General features: G+C 38.9%; 1 protein-coding gene across 1 annotated transcript in view; it reads right to left on the reverse strand.

Annotated features, from left to right (window-relative positions):
* Nucleotides 1-25,568, reverse strand: part of LOC124722931 (phosphonopyruvate decarboxylase-like) — a 107,306-nt gene that overhangs the window by 17,204 nt on the left and 64,534 nt on the right. The window contains exon 8 of the mRNA XM_047248092.1: nt 19,648-19,845. Within this exon, the coding sequence (XP_047104048.1) occupies nt 19,648-19,845 (198 nt within the window). The remainder of the gene's footprint in view (nt 1-19,647; nt 19,846-25,568) is intronic.

The following is a 25,568-nucleotide window of genomic DNA, read 5'->3' on the forward strand; positions in this document are numbered from 1 at the left end:
GTAGCTTCGCATATCTGTAAAAATGAAGTACTAACAAAACGTCAGTTTGGTTTCCAGAAAGGTTTTTCAACAGAAAATGCCATATATGCTTTCACCAGTCAAATTTTGAATGATCTGAATAACCGAACACCACCCATTTGGATTTTTTGTGATCCCTCAAAGGCTTTTGATTGTGTAAATCATGAAATTCTGCTAGACAAGCTCAAGTATTGTGGCATGAGTGGGATAGTGCACAAATGGTTTAATTCGTACCTAACTGGAAGAGTGCAGAAAGTTGAAATAAGTAGTTCTCGTAACATGCAAAGATCAGCACATTCCTCAAACTGGGGAACTATCAAGAATGGGGTTCCACAAGGGTCAGTCTTGGGTCCTTTGTTGTTCTTATTATATATTAATGACTTGCCATTCTATATTCATGAAGAGGCAAAGTTAGTTCTCTTTGCTGATGATACAAGTATAGTAATCACACCTGAGAAACAAGAATTAACTGATGAAATTGTCAATACTGTCTTTCAGAAAATTACTAAGTGGTTCCTTGTAAATGGACTCTCACTGAATTTTGATAAGACACAGTACATACAGTTCCGTACAGTGAATGGTATGACGCCATTAATAAATATAGACCTTAATCAGAAGCATATAGCTAAGGTAGAATATTCCAAATTTTTAGGTATGTCCATTGATGAGAGATTAAATTGGAAGAAACACATTGATGATCTGCTGAAACGTTTGAGTTCAGCTACCTATGCAATAAGGGTCATTGCAAATTTTGGTGATAAACATCTTAGTAAATTAGCTTACTACGCCTATTTTCACTCATTGCTTTCATATGGCATCATATTTTGGGGTAATTCATCACTGAGGAATAAAGTATTTATTGCACAAAAGCGTGTAATCAGAATAATAGCTGGAGTCCACCCAAGATCATACTGCAGACATTTATTTAAGGATCTAGGGATATTCACAGTAGCTTCTCAGTATATATACTCTCTTATGAAATTTGTTATTAACAACCAAACCCAATTCAAAAGTAATAGCAGTGTGCATAACTGCAATACTAGGAGAAAGGACGATCTTCACTATTCAAGATTAAATCTAACTTTGGCACAGAAAGGGGTGAATTATACTGGCACTAAAGTCTTTGGTCACTTACCAAATAGTATCAAAAGTCTGACAGATAACCAACAAGTATTTAAGAAGAAATTAAAAGAATTTCCTACTCCATAGAGGAATTTTTAGATATAAATTAAGAAAAAAAGAAAAAAAAAAACAAAACAAAAACATTAAAAAAAAATAAAAAAAAAATAAAAATAAAAATAAAAAATAAAGAAAAACAAAATAACACAAAAAAATAAAGTTGTTATATTAACTTAAGTATGTTGTTAAATTAACCTAATTATGTCATGTATTGGAAAATTCGACTCGTTCCACATCATTACGAAATATCGTATTCATGATCCATGGAACTAGTATTAATCTAATCTGAACATTATGTACAGCTATAGAACATCACCATGATTAACACAGCCAGAGGGGTAACCAAGCATTCAGTATCGATCATTGATCATATACTAATCGACTTGGAGAAAGAAAGTTGTGATGTTGTTGTAGATAACTTTGACCTTTTAGATCATTCTAGTCAGTTCTTAAACATGGCTGTAAAAAACAAAACCAAAATACTCATATATAGAAGTATTTTCTTGGAGCCAAAAAGGGTTGAATTTTCCATGCAAATGAAGAGTGAAACATTGAAAAAGCTTTACACAGAGACTCAAATGGATTGGAAGTTTTAAAAGTTGATATTGATATATAAATTCAAATTTGAAGAAGGGTTCCCAAAAGCACTAAGAGCCATTAAAGCACAAAACAAGAGCAACTGGGGAGACCAATGGGATAATCCTCTGTAACCTTCAAGCAACTTGGAAGCAAAAATCAACAATAACGATCCCGCATTTCAAAAACATACATTAGTATAGAGAAGTTTTATTAATAGCAAAAAGGTCTCAAAATGGAAAATTTATAGAAGACAGAAAATAAAATAAAAGCAGCCTGTAATGTCCCAAAACAGGAGACCAGTGCATGATTTGTGATGGTACACAGTACCTCTGATGAAAAAACGCATTAAAACACCATTTTAAGATGTTTAAATAATTAAAAAAAAACACCCTCTGGAAGGCCACAGTACCGGAAACTCTTTTCTTCTTTTTTTTCTTTTTACACGGCAGGTAAACACACAATTTCAGCACAATACATGATTCCAAAAAACTAAAGAACTTTGCAAATCAATATTTCAGCACCATATCTACCAAGATACGAGGGGTGTTTGAAAATTCCGTGCAAAGTCCAAGAGATGGAACCACCAGCGTGTATTGAGGTCATGTTTAGTTAGTAGCATCTTTGGAAAGAATACACACCAAGTTTCAGCCATATTGGTCTATTTCGTTGTGTTTGGCATTCGTGTGAATCAAGGAAGTCGAGTGATTGTCAAAAAATGGACGAAAAAGAATTTCGTGTGGTGATTAAACATTACTGTATGAAAGACAAAACACCTCAGGAGACTAAAGAGAAGCTTGATAAACATTACAGTGACTCTGCACCTTCTATTAGAACAGTTTATAAGTGGTTTCAAAATTTTTGGAGTGGCCATATTGGAACAAGAGATGCTGAACGTTCTGGATGCCCTGTGGAGGTTACGACTCCAGAAATCATTGATAAAATCCATGATATGGTGATGGATGACAGAAGAGTAAAGATGCATGAGATTGCTAGTGCTGTGGGCATCTCAAATGAATGGGTACATAAAATTTTGCATAAACATTTGGACATGTGAAAGCTATCTGCAAGATGGGTTCCGCTATTGCTCACACTTGACCAAAAATGGAATTGTGTGAAGTGTTGCAAGGATTGTTTGCAGCTGTTCAGGAAGAATCCTCAGAACTTTAAGTGTCATTTCGTCACTGTGGATGAAACATGGATACATTACTATACTCCTGAGACCAGAAAACAATCTAAACAATGGGTTAACATGGGAGAATCTGTGCCAAAAAAGCCGAAGACCGTCCCTTCGGCTGGAAAGGTTATGACGACTGTCTTTTTGGATCTGCAAGGAATAATCCTCATCGACTATCTAGAAAAGGGTAAAACTATTACAGGTGCATATTATTCATTGTTATTGGACTGTTTGAAAACCGAGCTGCAAGAAAAACGCCGGCGATTGGACTGCAAAAAAGTCCTTTTCCATCATGACACTGCACCAGCACACACCTCAGCAGTTGTGGTCTCAAAATTAATGGAAATAGTATTCCAACTCGTTTCACATCCCCCCTATTCTCCAGACTTGGCTCCCTTGAACTTCTCTTTGTTCCCCAATTTGAATAAATGGCTGGCGGGATGAAGATTTTATTCAAACGAGGAGGTGATTGCAGCAACTAATAGCTATTTTGCAGACTTGGACAATTCCTATTATTTGGAAGGGATCAAAAAATTTGAACAGCATTGGATAAAGTTTATAAGTCTAAAAGGAGACTATGTCGAAAAATAAAAAAGGTTTACCCCAAACACGTTAGTAGTTTTTATTTTTGCACGGACTTTTCAAATGCCCCTCATATAAGATTGGTGCATAAGTTCATAGCATTTTTCCATAAGTTTAATAAACACAACAGATACATGTAAGAGAGACTTTAGTCATCAATAACATATTCTCCTTCACTTCTACAACAGTCTGGCAACACTAGGGTAACTTTTCAATTCTGTGACTGTAGAAAACATGTGATTTTGAAGCAAAGAACTCATGAAGTCATGTTTTAGCACATTTTCATCTTGTAAGAAAGTTCCTTGAAGGTTGTTCAATTCAGTAACATTGGTGTGGAATGACTTTCCAACCTGATTCCTGTATAGTGTTTTTTTTCCAGTTTAGCAGAATGTGGATGGGCATTATTGTGGAGTAGCATCATTTCATGCAGTCTTCCCAATTGTCGTTCTTTAATTGTGTCTGTAACACATCTCAGTTGTAGGCAATAAATATCAGCAATGATGTTAACAACTTGGGGAAGCAATTCGTAGGACACCATGTGGTCACTTTTCCACCAGATGTGTAAAATTGTCTTTTGTAGATGTCTGCAGGTCTTTGTGTGGGGAGTTGCTGCCTTGTTTGGGATCAACCAGCCCTTTCTTTTTCTCATGACACCATTTCTTGTCACCAATGGAAATAGTATTCCAACTCGTTTCACATCCCCTATTCTCCACACTTGGCTCCCTTGGACTTCTCTTTGTTCCCCAATACAGGATAGCAATAGCAGGATAGCAATAGTCTGTTGTTCATGTGCCAATTGATGATGAGCAAGCAGAGATGTACATATGGCCACCTGATGATTTTTGTGGTTTTGGCTTAGAACATGCAGTACCCATACACCCAATTTGTGAACCTTCCCCATTGCATGCAACTGTTGTGCAATGGTGGAACCATCACAGTTCATCACGTTTGTCAGTTCTCAAGTACGCATCTGTGGATCATTGTGGATTAATGCATTTAAACCACTCTCATCAAACCCTGAAGGCCTCCATGAGTGTGGAGAGCCACTAACGTCAAAATCATCCTCCTTAATGAGAAAACCATTTTCTTGCTGTGCTCTATCAAATGGCATCATTCCCATACATGACACAAATGTTTCTGGCTGCCTCTGCTGCTATCACCCCTCTATTTAATTCAAACAGAAGAATATGTTGGAAATGTTCTGATTTCTCCACTTTGCTCTTCATTTTCTAGTGTCCACAGTTCCGTTCACTGTCCTCAGATGACAAAATGACAACATGTAAATTCAAATAACAACAGTGAACTACAAATAAAAAATGACAATTTATAAAGAAGCTCATACCAACTAGAATACCAACATTCAAAACAAAAATGCTATGAACTTATGCACCAATGTAATACAACAGAAGTTTAACAAAATACAGACTGCACAAACACTGAAATATGTTCCAAACATAAAGATGCTAAAACCCACCACTGCAGAAGAACTAAGCAATATTATTCAGAACCTAAAAAATAAAATCTCCACAGTATAGATGAAGTGCGTGTGTGCTTGCTGAAGACTGTATAGACAGTATCAAAGACCCCTTAGCACACATCGTAGTACATGGACGATTTGCCACTGGCTGCTTCCCAGAGACACTAGAGTATGTGAAGGTCCTGTTGCTGTATAAGAAAGATGGCTCTTAAAATATAGAAAATTATAGGCCTATCTCTTTACTGTCATCAGTTTCAAAAGTAATAGAAGCCACAATGAAGGTTAGACTCATGAGATAACTAACATAGTACAATCTTCTGTGTAAAGAACACATTGGTTTCAGGCGTAGTAAATGCACACAATCAGCTATAGCTCATTTAAAAAAAAAATGTTGTTATGGAAGCACTAGACAAAGAAAACCATGTAACAGGCTTGCTTGACTTTAGCAAAGCCTGTGATACAGTAGACCACACAATCCTGTTAAATAAACTGGATTCTCTAGATATAGGGTGGACAGCAAATAAGTGATTTTGATCATACTTGGAAAACAGAGTGCAATGGGTAGAGATCTTTCAAACAAACTCCAACTATATCATAAAACACCTTTCTAAGCTAGATATGTTAATACTGAAGTTCCTCAAGGAAGTGTGCTTGGCCTAATGCTCTTCTTGATATACACACTTAAAAGGAATTATCTGAGTGGGGCAGAAATCAATAGATGTGATATACATGTACAGCCAAATGAATGATTGCAGTTTCTGAAAAAGTGGATGATTTATCCAAAAGAAAGAACTTCAAAAATTGAGCAAGACAATAAGACATTTGACCATCTCTGTCTCTCACACAAGCAGTTGTTCAACATGGCAAAATTCTGTCCAGTTGGTACCTTAGATTATCAAAGTCCCAAGCTAGTTGGAGAACCCTGCACATAGTGCTCAAAATGTTCTCATTTGGATAGGGATCTGGCAACCTTGCTGGCCAAGGTATGGTTTGGCAAGAATAAAGGCAAGCAGTAGGAAATCTTGCCATGTGTGGGTAGCCACTATTCTGCTGAAATGTAACCCCAGGACGGTTTTTCATGAAGGGCAACAAAACAGGGTGTCGAATATCATTGACATATGGCTGTGATGTAATGGTGCTGCAGATGACAATCAAGTGGGACTAGCTATGAAAAGAAATGACACCTCAGAACATCACTCCGGGTTACCGGGCTGAATGTGGGTGACAGGTTGGTATCCTCTAGCTGCTTGGGGCATCTCCAGACATGTCTTTTCTGGTCATCATGGCCTGTTTTGAAGTGAGACTCATCTCTGAAGACAATTCTACTCCAGTTAGTGAAATTCTAGTCCCCAATGACCAACCAGGACATGTCTGCAGACACCGCAAACAGCAGTGGGATACAACGTGACTGTCATCTGCTATATAGACTGGCAACCAGGAGTGATGGTCTGGGGTGCCATTTCATTTTATAGCAGGATTCCTCTGGTTGCCATCTGTGGCACCCTTACAGCACAGCAGTATGTCAATGTTATTCTATGCCCCATTTTGTTGCTACTCATACATGGTGAGAGTTTCTGCTGCTTATCTTCATGCTTGCCAAACTCTATCTTGACTAACAAGGTTGCCAGATCTCTCCACAATTGAAAATGTTTGGAGCATTATGGGTGGGGTCCTCCAACCAGCTCACTTTTTTGACAATATAATATGCCAATTGGACAGAATTTGGTATGATATTTCTCAAGACGACATCCAACAACTGTATGAATCAGTGCCAAGCCAGATAACTGCTTACATGAAGGCCAGAGGTGGACCAACACATTACTGACTTGCTCAGTTTGTTAGGATCTTTATCTTGAATAAATCATCCACTTTTTCTGAAACAGTGATAATTTGTTTGTCTGTACATGTACGTCACATCTACTAATTTCCATCCAATTTGGGTAATTCCTTCATGGTGCATCTTTTTAAATTTTATTTATTTATTTTTCTTTTCTCTTTTTTTTCCTTCCTTGGAGTGTATATCAATGATTTTCCCCAGAGTGTCAGACACAGTGAACACTATTCTTTGCTGATGACAGTAACATTACATTATAATCAGTGATGCACCACCAAGTATACTAAATGACAAAGCTGAAGAAGCACTGCTGCATGTATGCAGGTGGGTAGGCAACAACAAATTAACCTTGAATGTAAAAAAACCCAACAACATTAGCTTCCACATATGCAGAAAATCCAAAAATAACTCTTTAAAAGTGGAAGATGAGCTCACAGAATGTGTATGAAAAACATTTCTATGGATGCATGCTGACACACAGTTAAAGTGGACTGAGCATATAAGTGCCCTTGGGAAGCAAATACAGGTAACATCAGCATGCTTTGTACTTAGAGTAATAAATTCTGTGTGTAGTAGCTTATGCACCAGAAAAACATATTTTGCATATGTTCATTTTGTGATTAGTTATGTAATAATGTTCTGGAGGACAAATGAGCAGAATCTACAAACCATCTTTAAGCTACAAAAAAGGCCCTACCAGTTATGACAAAAAATTGCAAGACAACTCACTGCACTGAGTTGTTTAAACCTATGGGAACCATGACTGTACCCTGTAAATACATATACGTCTACATGTACACCTATACTCTGCAAATCATCATGAGGTGCATGGCAGAGGGTGTGTCCCACTGTACCAGTCGTTAGGGTTTTCCCCATTCCATTGATGTAGGTAGCATGGGAAGAATGATTGTTTGAATGCCTCTGTGCATGCAGTAATTATTCTAATCTTATCATCATGATCCCTATGTGAGCAATGTGTAGGGGAGTGTAGCACATCCCTAGAATCATCTTTTAAACCCGGTTCTTGAAACTTCATTAATAGACTTTTTCAGGATAGTTTATGTCTATCTTCAAAAGCCTACCAGTTCATTTTCTTCAGTATCTCTGTTACATTCTCCAATGGACCAAACAAACCTGTGACTATTCAAGCTGCCCTTCCTTGAATGTGTTCAATATCCACTGTGAGTCCAATTTGGTATGTGTTTCACACACTTGAGCAATATCCTAGAATTGGTAACACGAGTGATGTGTAAACAATCTCCTTTGTTGACTGATTGCACTTCCCCATTATTCTACCAATAAGCTGAAGTCTACCACCTGCTTTACCCAGGACTGAGCCTATGTGATCATTCCATTTCATATACTATGAAGTGTTGCACCCAGGTATTTGTATGAGTTAGCCAATTCCAACAGTAACTCACTGGTATTACAGTCATAGGGTACCATATTTTTTTCATTTTGTGACATGCACAATTTTACATTTATGAACATTTAAAGCAAGTTGCAAAGCTTTGCACCACTTTGAAATCTCACAAAGAGCTGACTGAATATTTATCCAGCTTCTTTCAGATAGTATTTTGTTATAGATAACTGCATAATCTGCAAAAAGTCTGAGGTTACTATTAATATTGTCTGCAAGGTCATTAATATACTCATGAACAGCAAGGGTCCCCACATACTTTCCTGGGCCACATCTGAAGTTATTTCTACATCTGATGATGACTCTCCATCCAAGAGAACATGCTGCATCCTCCCTACCAACAAGTCATCAATTCAGTCATAAATTTTGCTTGCTACGACATATGATCACACTTTTGAACTTTTGACAATAAGCATAGGTGTGCTACTGAGTCAAATACTTCTCAGAAATCAAGAAATACTGCATCTACCTGACTGCCTTAATCCAAAACTTTCAGTATGTCATGTGAGAAAAGTGCAAGTTCAGTTTTTCATGATCAATGTTTTCACAATCCATGCTGCTTGGCATTGAGGAGGTCATTCTGTTCAAGATACAACAAATTGATGTCAAGGATATTGGACAGTAGTTTTGTGGCTCACTTCTACTACCCTTCTTGTAGGCAAGTGTGAGCTGTGCTTTTTTGCAAGAACTGGGCACAGTTTTTTGTTTGACGGCTCTATGATTTTTTAAAATTTATTTACATATCAAGTTTCGTGGGACCAAATTACGGAGCAAATCTCCAAGGTCATGGAACATGTCAGTACATGATATTACAACATAAAAGTAATAACAGATAAAAATAAATGTTTATGAACCCAAAAAAAGTCAGTCCATAAGTTTAAGTAAACGCAATCAACAATACAATAAGAATCAGCTTGATTTTTCAAGGAACTCCTTGACAGAATAGAAGCAGTGACCCATGAGGAAACTCTTCAGTTTTGGTTTGAAAGCACATAGATTACTGCTAAGATTTTTGAATTCGAGTGGTAGCTTATTGAAAGTGGATGCAGCAGTGTACTGCACATCGTTCTGCACAAGAGTTAAGGAAGTCCGATCCAAATGCAGGTTTGATTTCTGCAGTATTAACTGAGTGTAATCTGCTTATTCTTGGGAATAAGCTAATATTGTTAACAATAAATGACAGTAAGGAATATATATATATATATAGAGGCCAATGTCAAAATACTCTGAATCATGAACAGGGGTTGACAAGAGGTTCGTGAACTTACACCACTTATTGCCTGAACCGCCTGTTTCTGAGCCAAAAATATCCTTTTAGAATGGGAAGAGTTACCCCAAAATATAATACCATATGACATAAGCGAATGAAAATAAGCAAAGTAGACTAATTTTTGTGCTGAATGATCACTCACTTCAGATACTGTTTGAATAGTAAAAATGGCAGTATTAAGTCTTTGAACAAGACCCTGAATGTGGGCTTTCTACAACAGCTTACTATCTGAACACCTAGAAATTTGAACTGTTCAGTTTCACTAATCATATGCCCGTTCTGTAAAATTGAAACATTAGGTTTAGTTGAATTGTGTGTTAGAAACTGCAAAAACTGAGTCTTACTGTGATTTAGCATTACACTACTGGCCATTAAAATTGCTACACCAAGAGGAAATGCAGATGATAAACAGGTATTCATTGGACAAATATATTATACTAGAACTGGCATGTGATTACATTTTCATGCAATTTGGGTGCATAGATCCTGAGAAATCAGTACCCAGAACAACCACCTCTGGCCATAATAATGGCCTTGACACGCCTGGGCATTGGGTCAAACAGAGTTTGGATGGCGTGTACAGGTACAGCTGCCCATGCAGCTTCAACACGATACCACAGTTCATCAAGGGTAGTGACTGGCGTATTGTGACAAGCCAGTTGCTCGGCCACCATTGACCAGATGTTTTCAATTGGTGAGAGATCTGGAGAATGTGCTGACCAGGGCAGCAGTCGAACATTTTCTGTATCCAGAAAGGCCTGTACAGGATGTGCATTATCCTGCTGAAATGTAGGGTTTTGCAGGGATCGAATGAGGGGTAGAGCCACGGGTCATAAAACATCTAAAATGTAATGTCCACTGTTCAAAGTGCCGTCAATGCAAACAAGAGGTGACCGAGATGTGTAACCAATGGCACCACATACCATTACACCAGGTGATATGCCAGTATGGAGATGACGAATACACGCTTCCAATGTGCATTCACTGCGATGTCGTCAAACATGGATGTGACCATCATGATGCTGTAAACAGAACCTGGATTCATCCAAAAAACTGACGTTTTGCCATTCGTGCACCCAGGTTTGTCGTTGAGTACACCATCACATGTGCTCCTGTCTGTGATGCAGCGACAAGGATAACCGCAGCCATGGTCTCCGAGCTGATAGTCCATGCTGCTGCAAACATCGTCGAACTGTTCGTGCGGATGGTTGTTGTCTTGCAAACGTCCCCATCTGCTGACTCAGGGATCGAGACGTGGCTGCACGATCCGTTACAGCCATGTGGATAAGATGCCTGTCATCTCAACTGCTAGTGATATGAGGCCGTTGGAATCCAGCATGGCATTCCGTATTACCCTCCTGAACCCACCAATTCCATATTCTGCTAACAGTCATTGGATCTCGACCAACGCGAGCAGCAATGTCGCGATATGATAAACCGTAATTGCGATAGGCTACAATCCGACTTTTATCAAAGTCGGAAACGTGATAGCACGCATTTCTCCTCCTTACACGAGGCATCACAACAGTGTTTCACTAGGCAACTCCGGTCAACTGCTGTTTGTGTATGAGAAATCGGTTGGAAACTTTCCTCATGTTAGCACGTTGTAGGTGTCGCTACCAGCACCAACATTGTGTGAATGCTCTGAAAAGCTAATTATTTGCATATCACAGCATCTTCTTCCTGTCAGTTAAATTTTGAATCTGTAGCATGTCATCTTCGTGGTGCAGCAGTTTTAATGGCCAGTAGTGTATTTCTTGGGTGTAGTCTATGACTGCAGTTTCTGTGCTTCGTTCTGCATGAAAACCATGTTGATTACTATTCCAAAGTTTACTATTGTCTAGGTAACTAGTGACTCTCAATATCATCACTTTCTCTAATATTTTGTAGGAAGCAGGAAGAAGTGATATTGGATGGTAGTTTTCTATTTTATGTCTGTCTCCATTTTTAAATAGTGGCCTCACTTTTGAGATCTTCAGTCGCTGAGGAACCACACCTTCACTAAAGGATAAATTTGCAATATGTGCTAAAGATTTTGCAATCTGCACTGCAGTTCTTATTATGATTGAAACTGGTACTTCATCAACATCTGCTGCCATTTTTAGTTTTAAGCTTCTAATCACTCTAATTACTTCCTGTTCATTTGTTGAAGGAATATTCATTCTGCAGGCAACCCTTGGAGCATGTATTATTTTTTGTTTTGTGAAGTTTAAGTTTAGTGAATGTGGTACATTTAAAAAATAGTTATTAATATAGTTTGCCATTTCCTTCTTTTCTATATTGCAATTTTCACTGTTTTTGAGTATTATTTCTTCCTCTTCTCCCAAGGTAGTAGTTTCATTCCTCACAATGTCCCATATAGTTTGTGGTTTGTTGTCTGATTTACTGATTAAATTGTCATTGTATAGCAACTTTGCCTTTGCTATCGCCTTTCGGTATATTTTTCTGTATGTTTTTACATATTCTACAAACTGTGGATCTGAACAAGTATTAATTTCTTGGTTCAGTCTTTTCATGGTTACACTGGAAATCCTAATGCCTGTAGTTATTCAAGGTTTGTGTGCTTTTTGTTCTGAAGACTTGGACCTCACTAACTTTGTAGGGAAACACATTGCAAATTGTGACATGAATATAGAAGAAAAGGTATTATATGCATTATTTGCACTTGATTCTGATGTCACATCTGTCCAGCTTTCTTTGGTTAGACAGTTAACAAAATGTGTGCACTTTTCTTTAGAAAAAATTCTTTTATAAGTGTTGTGACTTGCCGATCATTCAAAGCGCCGCCGCGCAATTACGCGCGTCCTCTACGTGCGGCGCTGTCTGCCAGCCATGCAGCAGCTGCGCCACCTAAGCGGCCAGCCGAGCAGCCGCCAGTGCTCATTCGAATGCTAACGTGTACACATGTCTTGCTTGTCAACTTACTCTGTGACTTATATGTGTTGTGTCGTTCTGAAATATATGTGTTAAACTTGACGTTATAACAATTGGCGACGAGGATGGGATCCTGCGTCTTTGTCCTTTGCTGAAATGTGCTCACTTCTGTCTGTCTATTTTCAAAAGCAAACGCATGTGGTAGCCTCTCGTGTTGCCTTTTATCGTTGTCAAAAACAGCCACATCAATCCTATCGCGCTTGGGCTGCTGAACTCAGTCGAAAGTGTCAATTTGTTACTGACGTTCACAAAGAATCCAATGCCGATTCCATGGTACGGGATGCTATTATCCAGTCGGCACCTGACAAAGAAGTTCGGCAACGTGCCCTTCAGTTGGCGAATCCAACTCTAGATGAAGTTCTTTCCATTGCGCAGCCTTGGCCTAGCTGTAAACAACCCACTAAGAAACTGCAGCAAAACCCCCGGCAACTTCCTTCATGTCCGCGGTGTTTTACGAAACATTCACGCGAGGATTGTCCCCAACGTTGGGCTGTGTGTCACAATTGCAAAAAGAAAGGTCATGTGTCTTCCGTTTGCAAATCCGACCGCATACATGATGTTCATGAACATGACACTGATTCTGATTCTGTGTTGTCTGTCAATTGCAATTCTTCCCTTTCAGGGAAGTTATTCCTCACTGTCCAAATCCTTGGTTGAGATGTTCGCATGCAAGTGGATACCGGTTCTGCTGCCACTATAATTAATCTCAGACATATCTTCAGTTGGGTTCTCCACTCCTGTCACCTGTCACTCGGCAATTACGGACGTACAATAAACAGAAGATTTCTCTCTTGGGACAGTTTAATGCTGAGGTATCTTACAAATCCGTCATTTGCACTGTTCCCATATTTGTGGTCGACCAGAGCAATGCAGAAAATCTTTTTGGTTTCGATGCCTTTCGCGTTTTTGAGTTCTCCATAGATGACTCTGTCAATATTGTCTCTGATGCTATTCCTTATGCTCAACTGGATTCCTTGTCGATGACATTTTTGTCCCTTTTTTCTCCTGGGTTAGGCTGTGCGAACGACTTTGAAGCTCATATCACGCTCAAACCCACTGCTCGGCCTAAATTTTTTTGGGCTCGGCCCATTCCTGTAGCCCTTCGTGATTGGGTAAAATGGGAGTTGGATCGTCTCACTATTTCAGGCGTCTTGCTTCTTGTCACTTCCAGTGAGTGGTCCTCTCCTGTCATTGTCGTTGCTAAGCCAAATGGTGATATTCATCTCTGTGGCGATTTCAAAGCCACTGTAAATGCTCAATGCCTCATTGACACTTACCCTATGTCCCGTCCTGAAGAACTGTTCACTAAACTTGCTGGAGGCCAGTATTTTTCTAAAATTGACCTGTCAGAAGCTTATCATCAACTTCCTCTCAACGCTGCTTCCCAGCAGTTTCTGGTCCTTAACACCCCTTTCGGCCTCTATCAATACCAACGCTTGCTATTCGGGGTTGCTAGTGCCCCTGCTCTCTTTCAGCGATTCTTGAAACAATTATTGCTCCCTGTCCCTGGGTGCATCAATTACATGGACGACATTGTTGTCACTGGCTCCACCACTGAAGAACATCTTCAAAATCTCCGCACACTTTTTCATGTCTTACAGACTGCCGGTCTTAAGTGTAATCTTCAGAAATCACAATTTTTTCAGACATCTATCAAGTACTTGGGGTTTCAACTCTCTTGGGATGGTATTCGTCCGCTTCAGCAAACTGCCGCTGCAATCGATTCCGTTCCTCGCCCTACATCTGTTAAGGAACTGCAGGCCTTCTTGGGGAAAATAGCATACTATCACAAGTTTTTACCGTCTGTGGCTTTGGTTACTCAGCCGTTGCATCGCCTGTTGCATAAAAACGTGGCTTTTCACTGGTCCGCGTCATGCGAAGCGGCTTTCCAGAAATTGAAGACTATGCTGAAACAGGCCCCGTGTCTGGCTACTTATCGACCTGGCCAACATCTTGTTCTTGCCACAGACGCCTCTCAATATGGGGTCGGTGCAGTCCTTGCGCACCGTTTTTCTGGCGGTTCGGAACAACCCATTGCTTATGCCTCCAAAACGCTCACGGATGCCCAACAAAAGTATTCTCAAATTGATAAAGAAGCTTTCGCCATTATTTATGCTCTTCATAAGTTTGGTGTTTTTCTCTATGGCTCAAAATTTCATCTTGTTACGGATCACAAACCACTTGTTTCCTTGTTTCATCCATCAATGTCGCTTCCCGACAAGGCTGCACACCGCCTCCAGCCTTGGGCTCTTTACTTGTCTCGTTTCAATTATGAGATTCATTTCCAGCCAACGGCTCAACAGGCGAATGCTGATGCTCTGTCTCGCCTTCCCATGGGTCCTGATCAGGCATTCGATAGGAACGAACTTTTATGTTTCCACCTGGATGTTGCCGAGCAGCGGGTTGTGGACGGGTTCCCCATCACTGGGGACAGGCTGGCGGCTGCTATGGGTTCTGACCCTACCCTCTCCCGGGTTTTACGCTATATTCAGAAGGGTTGGCCAGATCGCCCGTCCGCTAAGACTTCTGATCCATTGCAGGGCTACTATGCTTTGCGCTACCGCCTCACGGCTAGGGATGGTGTTATCCTCCTCTCCACTGACAATGCTTCGCCGCGTGTTGTGGTACCTGCGTCTTTGCATGCTTCGGTCTTGCGCCTCCTTCACCAAGGGCACTGGGGTGTGTCTTGCACTAAATCTCTGGTGCGCTGTCATGTGTACTGGCCTGGCATCGACTCTGAAATAGCACACATGGTTGCTGCCTGCGGCCCTTGTGCATCACAGGCCGCTGCCCCAAAGTCATCTTTGTCACTGTGGCCTTCGCCTGAGCAGCCCTGGGAGCGCATTCATGCTGACTTTGCAGGACCCGTTTTAGGTACTTATTGGCTCCTCGTAATTGACGCCTACTCTAACTTTCCTTTCATTGTCCGTTGCAACCATCGCAGCAACCATCAGTGCTCTCGCCCGCATTTTTTCTTTGGAAGGCCTCCCCTCTACTCTTGTTACTGGTAATGGTCCGCAATTTGCCTCTTCCGAATTTGCGGATTTTTGTGCTTGTCACGGCGTTATGCATGCCACGGCCCCGCCGTTCCATCCACAATCCAACGGTGAGGCTGAACGACTGGTCCGCACATTTAAGGCTCAGATGCGGAAACTTCTGACTTCTTCTGCTGCTGATGATGCACTTCTCCAGTTTCTGGCGTCTTACCGTTTCACCCCCATCGGCGACCACAGCCCGGCTGAGCTCTTACATGGCCAACAGCCCCGCACGCTACTTCATCTTCTGCAGCCTTCCACCTCACGGCCGCGGGCGCCTTCACTTGGCCGATTCACCGCCGACGACCTCGTCTGGGTACGGGGATATGGCAGGCAGCCAAAATGGAGCCCGGGCCACATCTTAAGACACCGTGGCAGACGCCTGTATGAAATCCAGATGGACACGGGTGTTGCAGTGCGTCATTTGGACCAGCTTCGGCCTCGTGTGCCAGCAACACCTGTTCCGAATGCCACTACACCACCTTTGGCTCTACCTGACGATCGGAATCTTGGCATCTCTCAATACTCACAATGCAGCCCTCTCACCGTCATCGCGATGCCAGCACAAGAACGGACGCCACCAGGACACGTGCCCATGCAGGAACTGGATGACCATCCTCTGTCAGAACAAATCTACTCGCCTCCTCCTCCTCCAACGGATGCCGACACATCGCCCATGTCTCCTGTCATATCAACTGGACTTGCCGCAACGGGCAGATTGGTGCGTGGGGCCCCAGCAGATTTGTCCCCTACGTCTCCTGTCATCTTCACCTGTTATCATCGGGGACACTTCCGTCCATATGGGAAGACTCCTCCTCGAGACTTTACGGCGAGTCAAACAACGCCTATGGACGTTAGCCATCTCCAGGACACCTCCATCAAGACCAGTGCAACAATTTCAAAGGGGGGAAAAGTGTTGTGACTCGCCGATCATTCAAAGCACCGCCGCACAATTACGCACGTCCTCTATGTGCGGCGCTGTCTGCCAGCCATGTAGCAGCTGCGCCACCTAAGTGGCCAGCCGAGCAGCGGCCGCTAGACTGGGACTCAGTGCTCATTCGAATGCTGACGTGTACACATGTCTTGCTTGTCAACTTACTCTGTGACTTATATGTGTTGTGTCATTCTGAAATATATGTGTTAAACTTGACGTTATAACAACAAGTGTGGCAAGATGTTTTTTTCACATGCATTGGGGGAACGGTAACCACAAGAGCATTTTGATCAGATAAACCAAGGTCAGTGTTATTTACCTCCACTTCATTGGAATCTATGTTTTAGAATATATTATCTATGAGGGTCTGTGATGTGTGTGTTATTCGGGTAGAACCTATTACATGGGGTAACATGTTAAAACTCTGTAAAAGATTCAGAAATTTATCTTTAACTGTATTATTGCACATAAGATTTACGTTAAAATCCCCACAAAGAAGCACAGTAGCTTTTTCATTGTACCCAATGTTTAACATAATTTCTAGTTTTGAAAAAAATTTGACTACACCTCCACATGGTGACCTGTACACAATCATTACTATCATTTTCCTTTGCTTACCATACAACTCAATAGCAGATGCTTCAAAATGCATTTCTACACTTGACTTTTCAATATCACATCTCCTTTTGAATTTTATCCCTGTTTTTGTATAAATACAGACACCACCACTTCTGGCATTTTCCCTACAGTAAGAGCTAGCTAGTCTACAAGGGTGTATAATGATGTTAAATTCATATTCCCTACACCAATGCTTCGAAAGACACAAACACTCAATGTTAAACTCATCTAAAGCAACTTCTCGTTCAAAGTAATTATTTCTTAGAGACTGAATATTTAGATTGATAACTTGAAAAGAATTTGATGGGAGCCTAGATTTAGTTACACTTACAGTTTGTTTTATCGAACTCGTCGTAGAGAAATTGGTTGTCTGCACATTTGTTGAAAGTTCTATACTGCAACTTTTCCTGTTCTGGGGTAGAAAAAATCCTGGTTCATTCTTGAAGGTCATTTTGGTCTTAAGCTCATTTTTCCATTCTTCGGTGTGTCGGTTGTCACTGTAGGCTGCACTGATCTTGTTTTTCCATTATTCTTGCAACTACTTGGAATAGTGGAGTGTTTCCCTGAATTATTGATCTTGCTTTCAGACTTCTGTGTGCTTGTTCCAGCAGGAGTGAGCTGTACTGCATTTGTTATTACATTGGTTCTTGAAGCTGTTGGAGTACATAATTTGTTTTGGACTACTCCTTTAGCACAGCTTTCATAGTTAGAGAAGGCTGTTACCTTTGTATCAATGATGACAATCCCCTTGTTACTGCGGGAGGCAGGAATAAAACCAGTGACTTGCACATTGCCAGCTAGCAGCCATAGCCACCATGGATGATAATGAAGAGCCCTTAGCTATATTTATGAAATTGTCTGGCACATATCAGACACATTAGGTGAGGAAATTAATTACACAGTGTTTTATTGGATTTGGCAGAAACCTTTTATAGATTTGCTCAAAAGCATTCATTCAAAAACTAAATACTGCTGAGGTTAGTGAAAAAGTGGTGATCTGGGTATAAGTTCTTTAAAAAACACAGATCCCAGAGAATAAGACCAAAGAAATTGACAACCTTATTACATTTCTCGCAAGGTCTTGTATGAGCACCACTATCATTCAAAATACATGTGAATGATTCAGGCACAGGTCACTGGTAATTATTAGAGTTTTGGTCATTCAATTACCATGGCAGAAAAGAATTAAGAGAGAGACTCTTCAGGAGAATATTTGCAGAATACAGAACTGGGTGAACAGTGTGACATCAATATAAATGAGAGTCAACAGATGAGGTTCTGTAGGACAAGGCATAAGCCAATGTTGAACTATGTTTTATAGGGAGCTCTTTATTTATTCATGCAGACTGAGAAATTAAAATACCTGGGATACACCCGCTCTTCCCCATTCCTCAAAAAGGAAAGAAATGCATTAGAATCTTAGTGTAAAAAGTATGATCTATAGGAAAAGTAACACTCTACTTCAAGTGATGAACTACAGATGATAGTTAATATTGAAGAATGCAGTGAAAACCTACAAAATTTTGTTTACTAGTGAAGTGGCACTGGAATAATCAAGCATCTGAAAAAGGATTTGTTATATTTTAGCCAATGTGTACATTACACAGTGTGGCTACATTGCACAATCAGACAGAAGAAAGCACAAAACTGAAAAATGGTGAAAGAGTGAAAGGCTAGATCATAATTTTAAAATGAGCATGGTTCATTGCAATAGGACAGTGGGATTTCCACATTTACAGGAAAGGTTGTGAGGGAATGGAATAATCTGCCCTTCTCTGATACATGATACTCTAGTCTTTCAAACAAAAACTGAAACTGTGTTAAATGGTGAATGCACAAATTTGATGGTTTTACTACTTGCACAATAGATCACAGAGCACTTGCTGAAGCTTTGAAATACTAGTGACATGATCTCTCAATTCACAAACTTATTTATTCTCTTCTTTCATAAAATGTAAGAATTCTTCACTGAAATATGCACTTAACTGAAAATGGCCTAGATCTCATGTGTACACTGTTACATAAAATTAATACCTGCCACATCACTGAAATTTATGGCATGTAAATGACATTAATTGTTGATAGCTTTTGAAAAGTGAAAGCAAATGTTCCCTTCATCCATACTGCATTTTTAAAAGACATAATCTGATTTTTGGTGGTTAATACCCATCTCGTTATTCATTATTTTGATATAAGAAATTAATCCTTATACTTACGTGTAGGCATTGACAATCTCTTCTATAGTCCCAGGCATTTAACATCCATTACACCACAAATATCTACTACTGTATAGATAATTTTATCCTTTAATCTCTGTATATTGCTATATATTCAGTGTAAAGAGATAGGTTGCAATTGAAGTTTGATGTAAAAACAGTTTTGGGAATCATAAAACTTCTGAGAGTAGGTCTATATTTGAAAACACTGTGAGATGAGTAAAACTTCTTAAAGAATTTTATATTTCTTTGTTGATGTTACAGTTACAGCAGTTTCAACAAATAAGAAGCTTCTTTACTCACCAAATTATGCTACAATTCAGACATGCAAGTTAGTAATTGTTGTGTATATTATGATAATTTTGTACGCAACTTACTTGTGTGTATCCATTTCCTTTGCATATTTTAATTATGTCAAATTGTGGATTTCTAGCAGCTGTTTGTTGTCCTCCCACAGAATCATGTGCACCATTATTAAAAATGATGTGTTTCATATTCTTTGGACTTGTCTGTCCTATTGTAGCAAGTGCACCCATATGCATTATCATTGCTCCATCACCATCTAGGCAGTATACCTGATGAAGAAAATTATTGCTCAGGTTTGTATGATTAATGCCTTAAAAGTGTCCTGTTGCTTATTCTAAAGGTAATAATTTAATGCCATATTGTCATGATTTATAATTTTATTCTAAACATTGTATTTTGGGTATAAAAACCAGAAAAAGCATTTAAGGTGTTAATGGGTTTGATGTTCAGTTTGAATAACTCAATTGATTTGCTGGAATATTGTATGCTTTGCACACTTCACTAACATTGAGAGTAAAATTTCTCTTATTATTATATAGAAAGGACTTAGAAATTATGATCTGTAATTAAACAGCTCACATTTTGAAAATAAGGGCCACAGATTTATTACATTATAAAATACCTAAAATTATTTCTCGTAGTTGGGGAAGCAAATCACAAGTCATTTCTGAAGCTCTGATTTCAATATCAGTTTTGTCACTTCACTGTGCAAATAATATGGCACAGTATTATTTTTTGGTAAGATTTTTGTAATACAGTTTCACAAAATATTATAAATACTCTGAAGAGGTAAGTTCTGTGGCCACAAACTACACACTTCACAAACATTGAGGGTAAAATTTAGATCAAAGTGATGAAATTTTAAAATAATTCACTAAGAAATTCATGCACATAACACACAAACTAGTCTTGAATTTCACACAAGTAAATTATGTACAGAGTTCCACTCAACATTCTAAACAATAATATGCTGAAATTACTTTGAACTGTTTATTAGGACCATTGTAATTTTCCAGAAAATTAAAAACAATACATTCTATCCCAAAGAAAATGTTATTAATAACATGTCTCTGCATTATTCCTATAATAATAAATACTAAAACTGTTTTCTTCCATCTTCTTATGCAATTACCAACATTGTCATTTGTGTTGTTATCAAATTGTGTCTTACAGAAAACAGTGACACATTGTGAAACACATATCAGAAAAGCATAAAATTTCTGGAAGATATGTCTTTAGATGCATAAATAAATGAAAAATGTGCATGGATGGTACCCATCATATTTTATCAACATGATGTATTACGTAGGCCTACATTATGGATGGAACCTAGAACTAACTAACTACATCACTGACACTGTACTATTAGTCTGGAAAGCCACTAAAAGTTGGATTATGACTTCTTTAGTATTACTATCACATCTAGGCTGCCTCTATCAGACACCATACTGCATTACCATGGACTGATGAAGGACACTATTGTGTTACTGAGTTCATATTGGATTAGTGAGCTGCACGCTGTGGTGCCATGTGAAGAAGATGTGAAAATTATAGGTAACATGAAGTTTGATACTATCTTCATATGGAAGGTGTTGAACTGCCCATACTGCCCATATTGCATCCCTGCTTAACAGCTGTGCTAAAAGTTTATGAGTTTTATAATCATTGCAGTCTTGTGTGCTACACTATGATGTAACAATAATAACTGTTCTTTGTCATTTCAGTGCTGTAAATTGCTTGCCAAGATACAATACTTAACCACTAATGCTTCAGACTTGGGTGAGTGCTTGAGTGTACATTCCTGCAGATTCCCTTCACAAGTGATTGGCATGCTGACTACACACCATAATGGAACAGACAATACATCTACACTCTTAAAATACATCACAGAGAATTATATGGCAAAAATAATTTCCAGTGTGGAATTCCTGAATGGAGCATTCGATAAACATCTGCTTGTTTACATAAACATCCACTTATTTTGTCAACTAATTTTTATAATTTTATGAGAGAAGAAACAGAAAATGGGGCATCATTCATAGCTTTCTTTGGGTTTGAGAGTCAATTAATTGATATTCTGATGAGAGCCATATTCCAGCACATAGCCTGGAGGAAAATTAGGTAAATGACTTACATGACAAAACTGGGTTACAATGAGAATCTGGGCTAGTAATAACTGTTTCAACAATCAAGAGCAAGTGAAAATGCGTTGGAACTGTAAGACCCAAAGTGGTGCTTTCCTTTCAGTTCCTTCCCCCCCCCCCCCCCCCCTCCCCTCTGAAAATACATGGCAACGTGTCCAGAATGCTAAGCCCTCCTCCACAACAAAAAAAGTTTGTGCCGCTTACCAGAAAGGTACTTTTGCAACAAATTTTTCCAGCTGAGTATGTCTGCAATACGACCATATCACAATCAGTCCTTGAAAGGAAAGGACAGCATGTGTATAAGGAAAGTAGTCTATCACAGCTACCTCAAATCGGTAATGGAGTACGGACTTATATTTTGGGGCAGCTTGGAGCATATTTCTTGAATATTTAAACTTAAAAAAGTATCTTAATTGAGTCAACTGTGGTTTCTTGGTGAAAAATAGTAAATTAACTAAACAAACACTGTTTTTCCCCTTGCTTCACAATTTTATTATTAATGTTACTGCACAGCCTAGGTTTTGGGTTACAAGCCCATTTTCAAGTACATTACTGATTCCCAAAGATATTAATGCACAGATAAACAGGATGGCAAGGCAAAGATAACTATCCATAGCTTAATATACAATTATGTCATTGGTGTAATTGTACATTAAGCTATGGAACGATATCTTAAAAAGTTACAATTATGTAATTGTACATTCAGCTATGGACCAATATCTTAAAAAGTTGAGATGATTATCTTTGATTGCTATCATGTTTATCTGTGCATTATCATCTTTGGGAATCAGTAATGAACGTGAAAATGGGCTTATAACCCGAAACCTAGGTTGTGCAGTAACATTAATAATAAAACATTAATAAGAAAACTGTGTAACAAGGCAAAAAACAGTGTTGGTTTGTTGAAAAAGTATCATTAGAATATCCAAAATGTAAAGTGAAGAAAATAATGTGACCCACTCCGGAAAAATACAAGTATATAATGTGTTCCCTCACTGCAAAACTATGAACTGATTATCTTCGTACAAAAAAGTCTGATTTATATGTAGCAAATAAATCTCAACATCACTCCAAACCAGGAATCAAAATAATTTTAGACTGCCAGCTCATCATTTAAAACATTATGCTCAAACTCCACAGTATATGGGCACAAAAATTTAAAAGGAAGTAAAAGGAAAAAAAAATTGCTGAGCATTAATTTAGAAACAGTGAAAAATCTTATAAGGCAAACAGGTGCAGAAATTTTACTATTCAGCTGAAGAGTTTATGAAGGATGATCTGAAAATATGAGCAGAAGGAAACACATACTCAGGATTTTATAGTTTGTTATTTAAAAAATATCAGTTGTGTATCAGTTATGTGTCCAGTACAATATATTATATTAATGACATTTTAAAATCTGTAAATGCATTTTTGTGTTTTCACAAGTTTGCTGTACATTGTGTCAGTGACTTGAAATTGTATGTTTTTGCTATACAGATCTAATTTTGGGTTTACAATTTCATACTAATTTCAGCTGAGAGGAAGACACAGAATTTCTGAAACATCTGAACAAATCTTTATTTGTTACAGGAATGTTGTTAGACATAAGTGATACAAAATTTAAAAAAAGACATACATGACTTACTTTCATTCTATAATCTCATACAGGGTCATATTTTGATGCAACTCATCAAGCCAAGTTGAAGTTCTCTGACTCCAAAAGCATGTAATATGAATTATTCATGGTTTGAATTTAAGAATGTCTTGCAGGGACCTCTACAAGGAATTTCGAACAAACAGCTCAGTTCATGAAATCAATAAAACAAATTAGTATAAGCTGCCTAAAGATTTATATTCACACACTTTGACCCAGAAAGGTCCATTAATCAGTAACACTCATTTCCAATAACTTTTCAGCAGTTATAAAATGTTTAGTCACCAATAAAATGAAATTGTAAAGGAGCCTAAAGGATTTGTTGTTGGTTAACTTTCCTACATAACTGAAGTTTTTACTAGAACTAGTTAACATGTATACTGTTATTAATATCAAATAACATAAGTTTTCATAAAATTCCACTTCTGTACTTGTGTGATGATATATGGCTACAATAGCATAAGAATTTTCTTCTGTACTTTAGTGAATATAGAAGTCTCGTGATAACTGGTCCACAGCATTTGTGAAATTTTTAAATGAAATAATTCTGTTTCTGGCTGTTAAAACATTATTTATTTATTTATGTTTTAACAGCCAAAATTGTAATGATTTCATGCAAACATTTAGTGAATATAAATTTAAAAATCTGTGACGAGTTTAGAAGTTTGTTTTTAACTTTAAAATGAAAATATGTTTCAAATTTATTACTTTTTCCACATTCTTGAGGACAATTTCACTTTGGATCTAAGGACTGAACATGTGTGAGCCAAATGTTGAAGAAAAATTAGATGACAGGTTCCAGGCCACAGGTTTTTTCAAGTCCAATTAATGTCCTAGCCAAGTGATAGAGGATGTAGGACCATTGTGCAAGGTTTTTACAAAGCTTGATCATGTTGTGGTAGTGGGAGGAGCAGAAAACAGTATTGATAGGGATCAGGGATACAATATTCTGTGTCCTGTTAATGATAGCATCTGCAACAAATCATACAAATGTTGGTTCAGTTCCTGCTTTCATGCAGTATGATCGCCCAAAATTGAACAGCTCTGTCAGGAGGGTCAATATGGAGTTAGATCAGCTGTTTTGGGTGGCTACCTTGTCAGGCATAGGTTTGGTTCCTGTTGATGGTATTTGTAGGTGAGACTTCACAAGACGTGGCCTGGATCTCAGTTGCAAAGGGAAGGGTAAATTGGCTGGGATGATAACAAATCTTTAGGGGGGGGGGGCACTGAAACTTATGGAAGTTCTTCTTTTTTAGGCTCAGTGTCCAATGATTCAAAATAGAATGAAATTAAGCTTAATCAGAAGCTCAGACAGGTAGGTACTAGAGATATTAATATATCACACGATTCTCATAAAAGTACAGTGAAAAATAATGTTAATATGTCACAAGATTCCCAAAAAAGCACAGTGAAAAATAATGTTAGTACATTGCATCAGAATATCAGGGGATTAAACTAGCTTTTTACCATCGGTTTTGCCTGCACACATGTATACCACATGTATTGCACACACTTCCTCCTCCTCCCGCTCCTCGTCCTCCTCCTCCTCCCACCTCTCTCTGTCAATATCCTCCTACCTCCTCTATCTGTACGTCTCTCCTCCCTGCCTCTCTACCCCTGTTCTCCCACTATCTGTCCATCTCCTCCCATCCCTCTCTCAGTTCATCTCCTCTTTCCCCTCTGTCTGTTCATCTCCTCCTCCCCCTCTCTCTGTCTGTCTATCTCCTCCTCACCCCTTTCACTGCCCGTCTCCCTCTCCCTCCTCTTTCTATGGCTGCACCCTATGCCACCCCCACTGAAAGGGCAGATAGCTGGTTCTTACCCCCACAGTACTTCTTTTCAGACATTAAGCAGTGCATGTAACAAGTTTGCTTGAAATCAATCCAGTAGTTTAGTCATAGGGGCCTGGCCCCACCAGAATTTTGTGATATAATTTCATTCTGCATATTTTTTTTTCAGTTTTATATGAAACAGTTTGAGTATGACATGATTTTGGTGTAGTAGTATGAAATGATTTTGGCATAGTATGGGTAACTATCAGTAATCAGGTGCAGTTTCCATAGTTCCATTACAGAAACACACAATGTTTCTCTGAGCTGCCAATAGTGGGGCCAAATCTTGCTGCTACTATCCATCACCCCTCCTCTCACCCCATCGTTCCACAGTGATGGACCTCTTCTCCTTTCCCCACCCTATTCAGCCGAGGGCCAGC

The sequence above is a fragment of the Schistocerca piceifrons genome, chromosome X (genome assembly GCF_021461385.2).
Source record: "Schistocerca piceifrons isolate TAMUIC-IGC-003096 chromosome X, iqSchPice1.1, whole genome shotgun sequence".
Lineage (NCBI taxonomy): Eukaryota > Metazoa > Arthropoda > Insecta > Orthoptera > Acrididae > Schistocerca > Schistocerca piceifrons.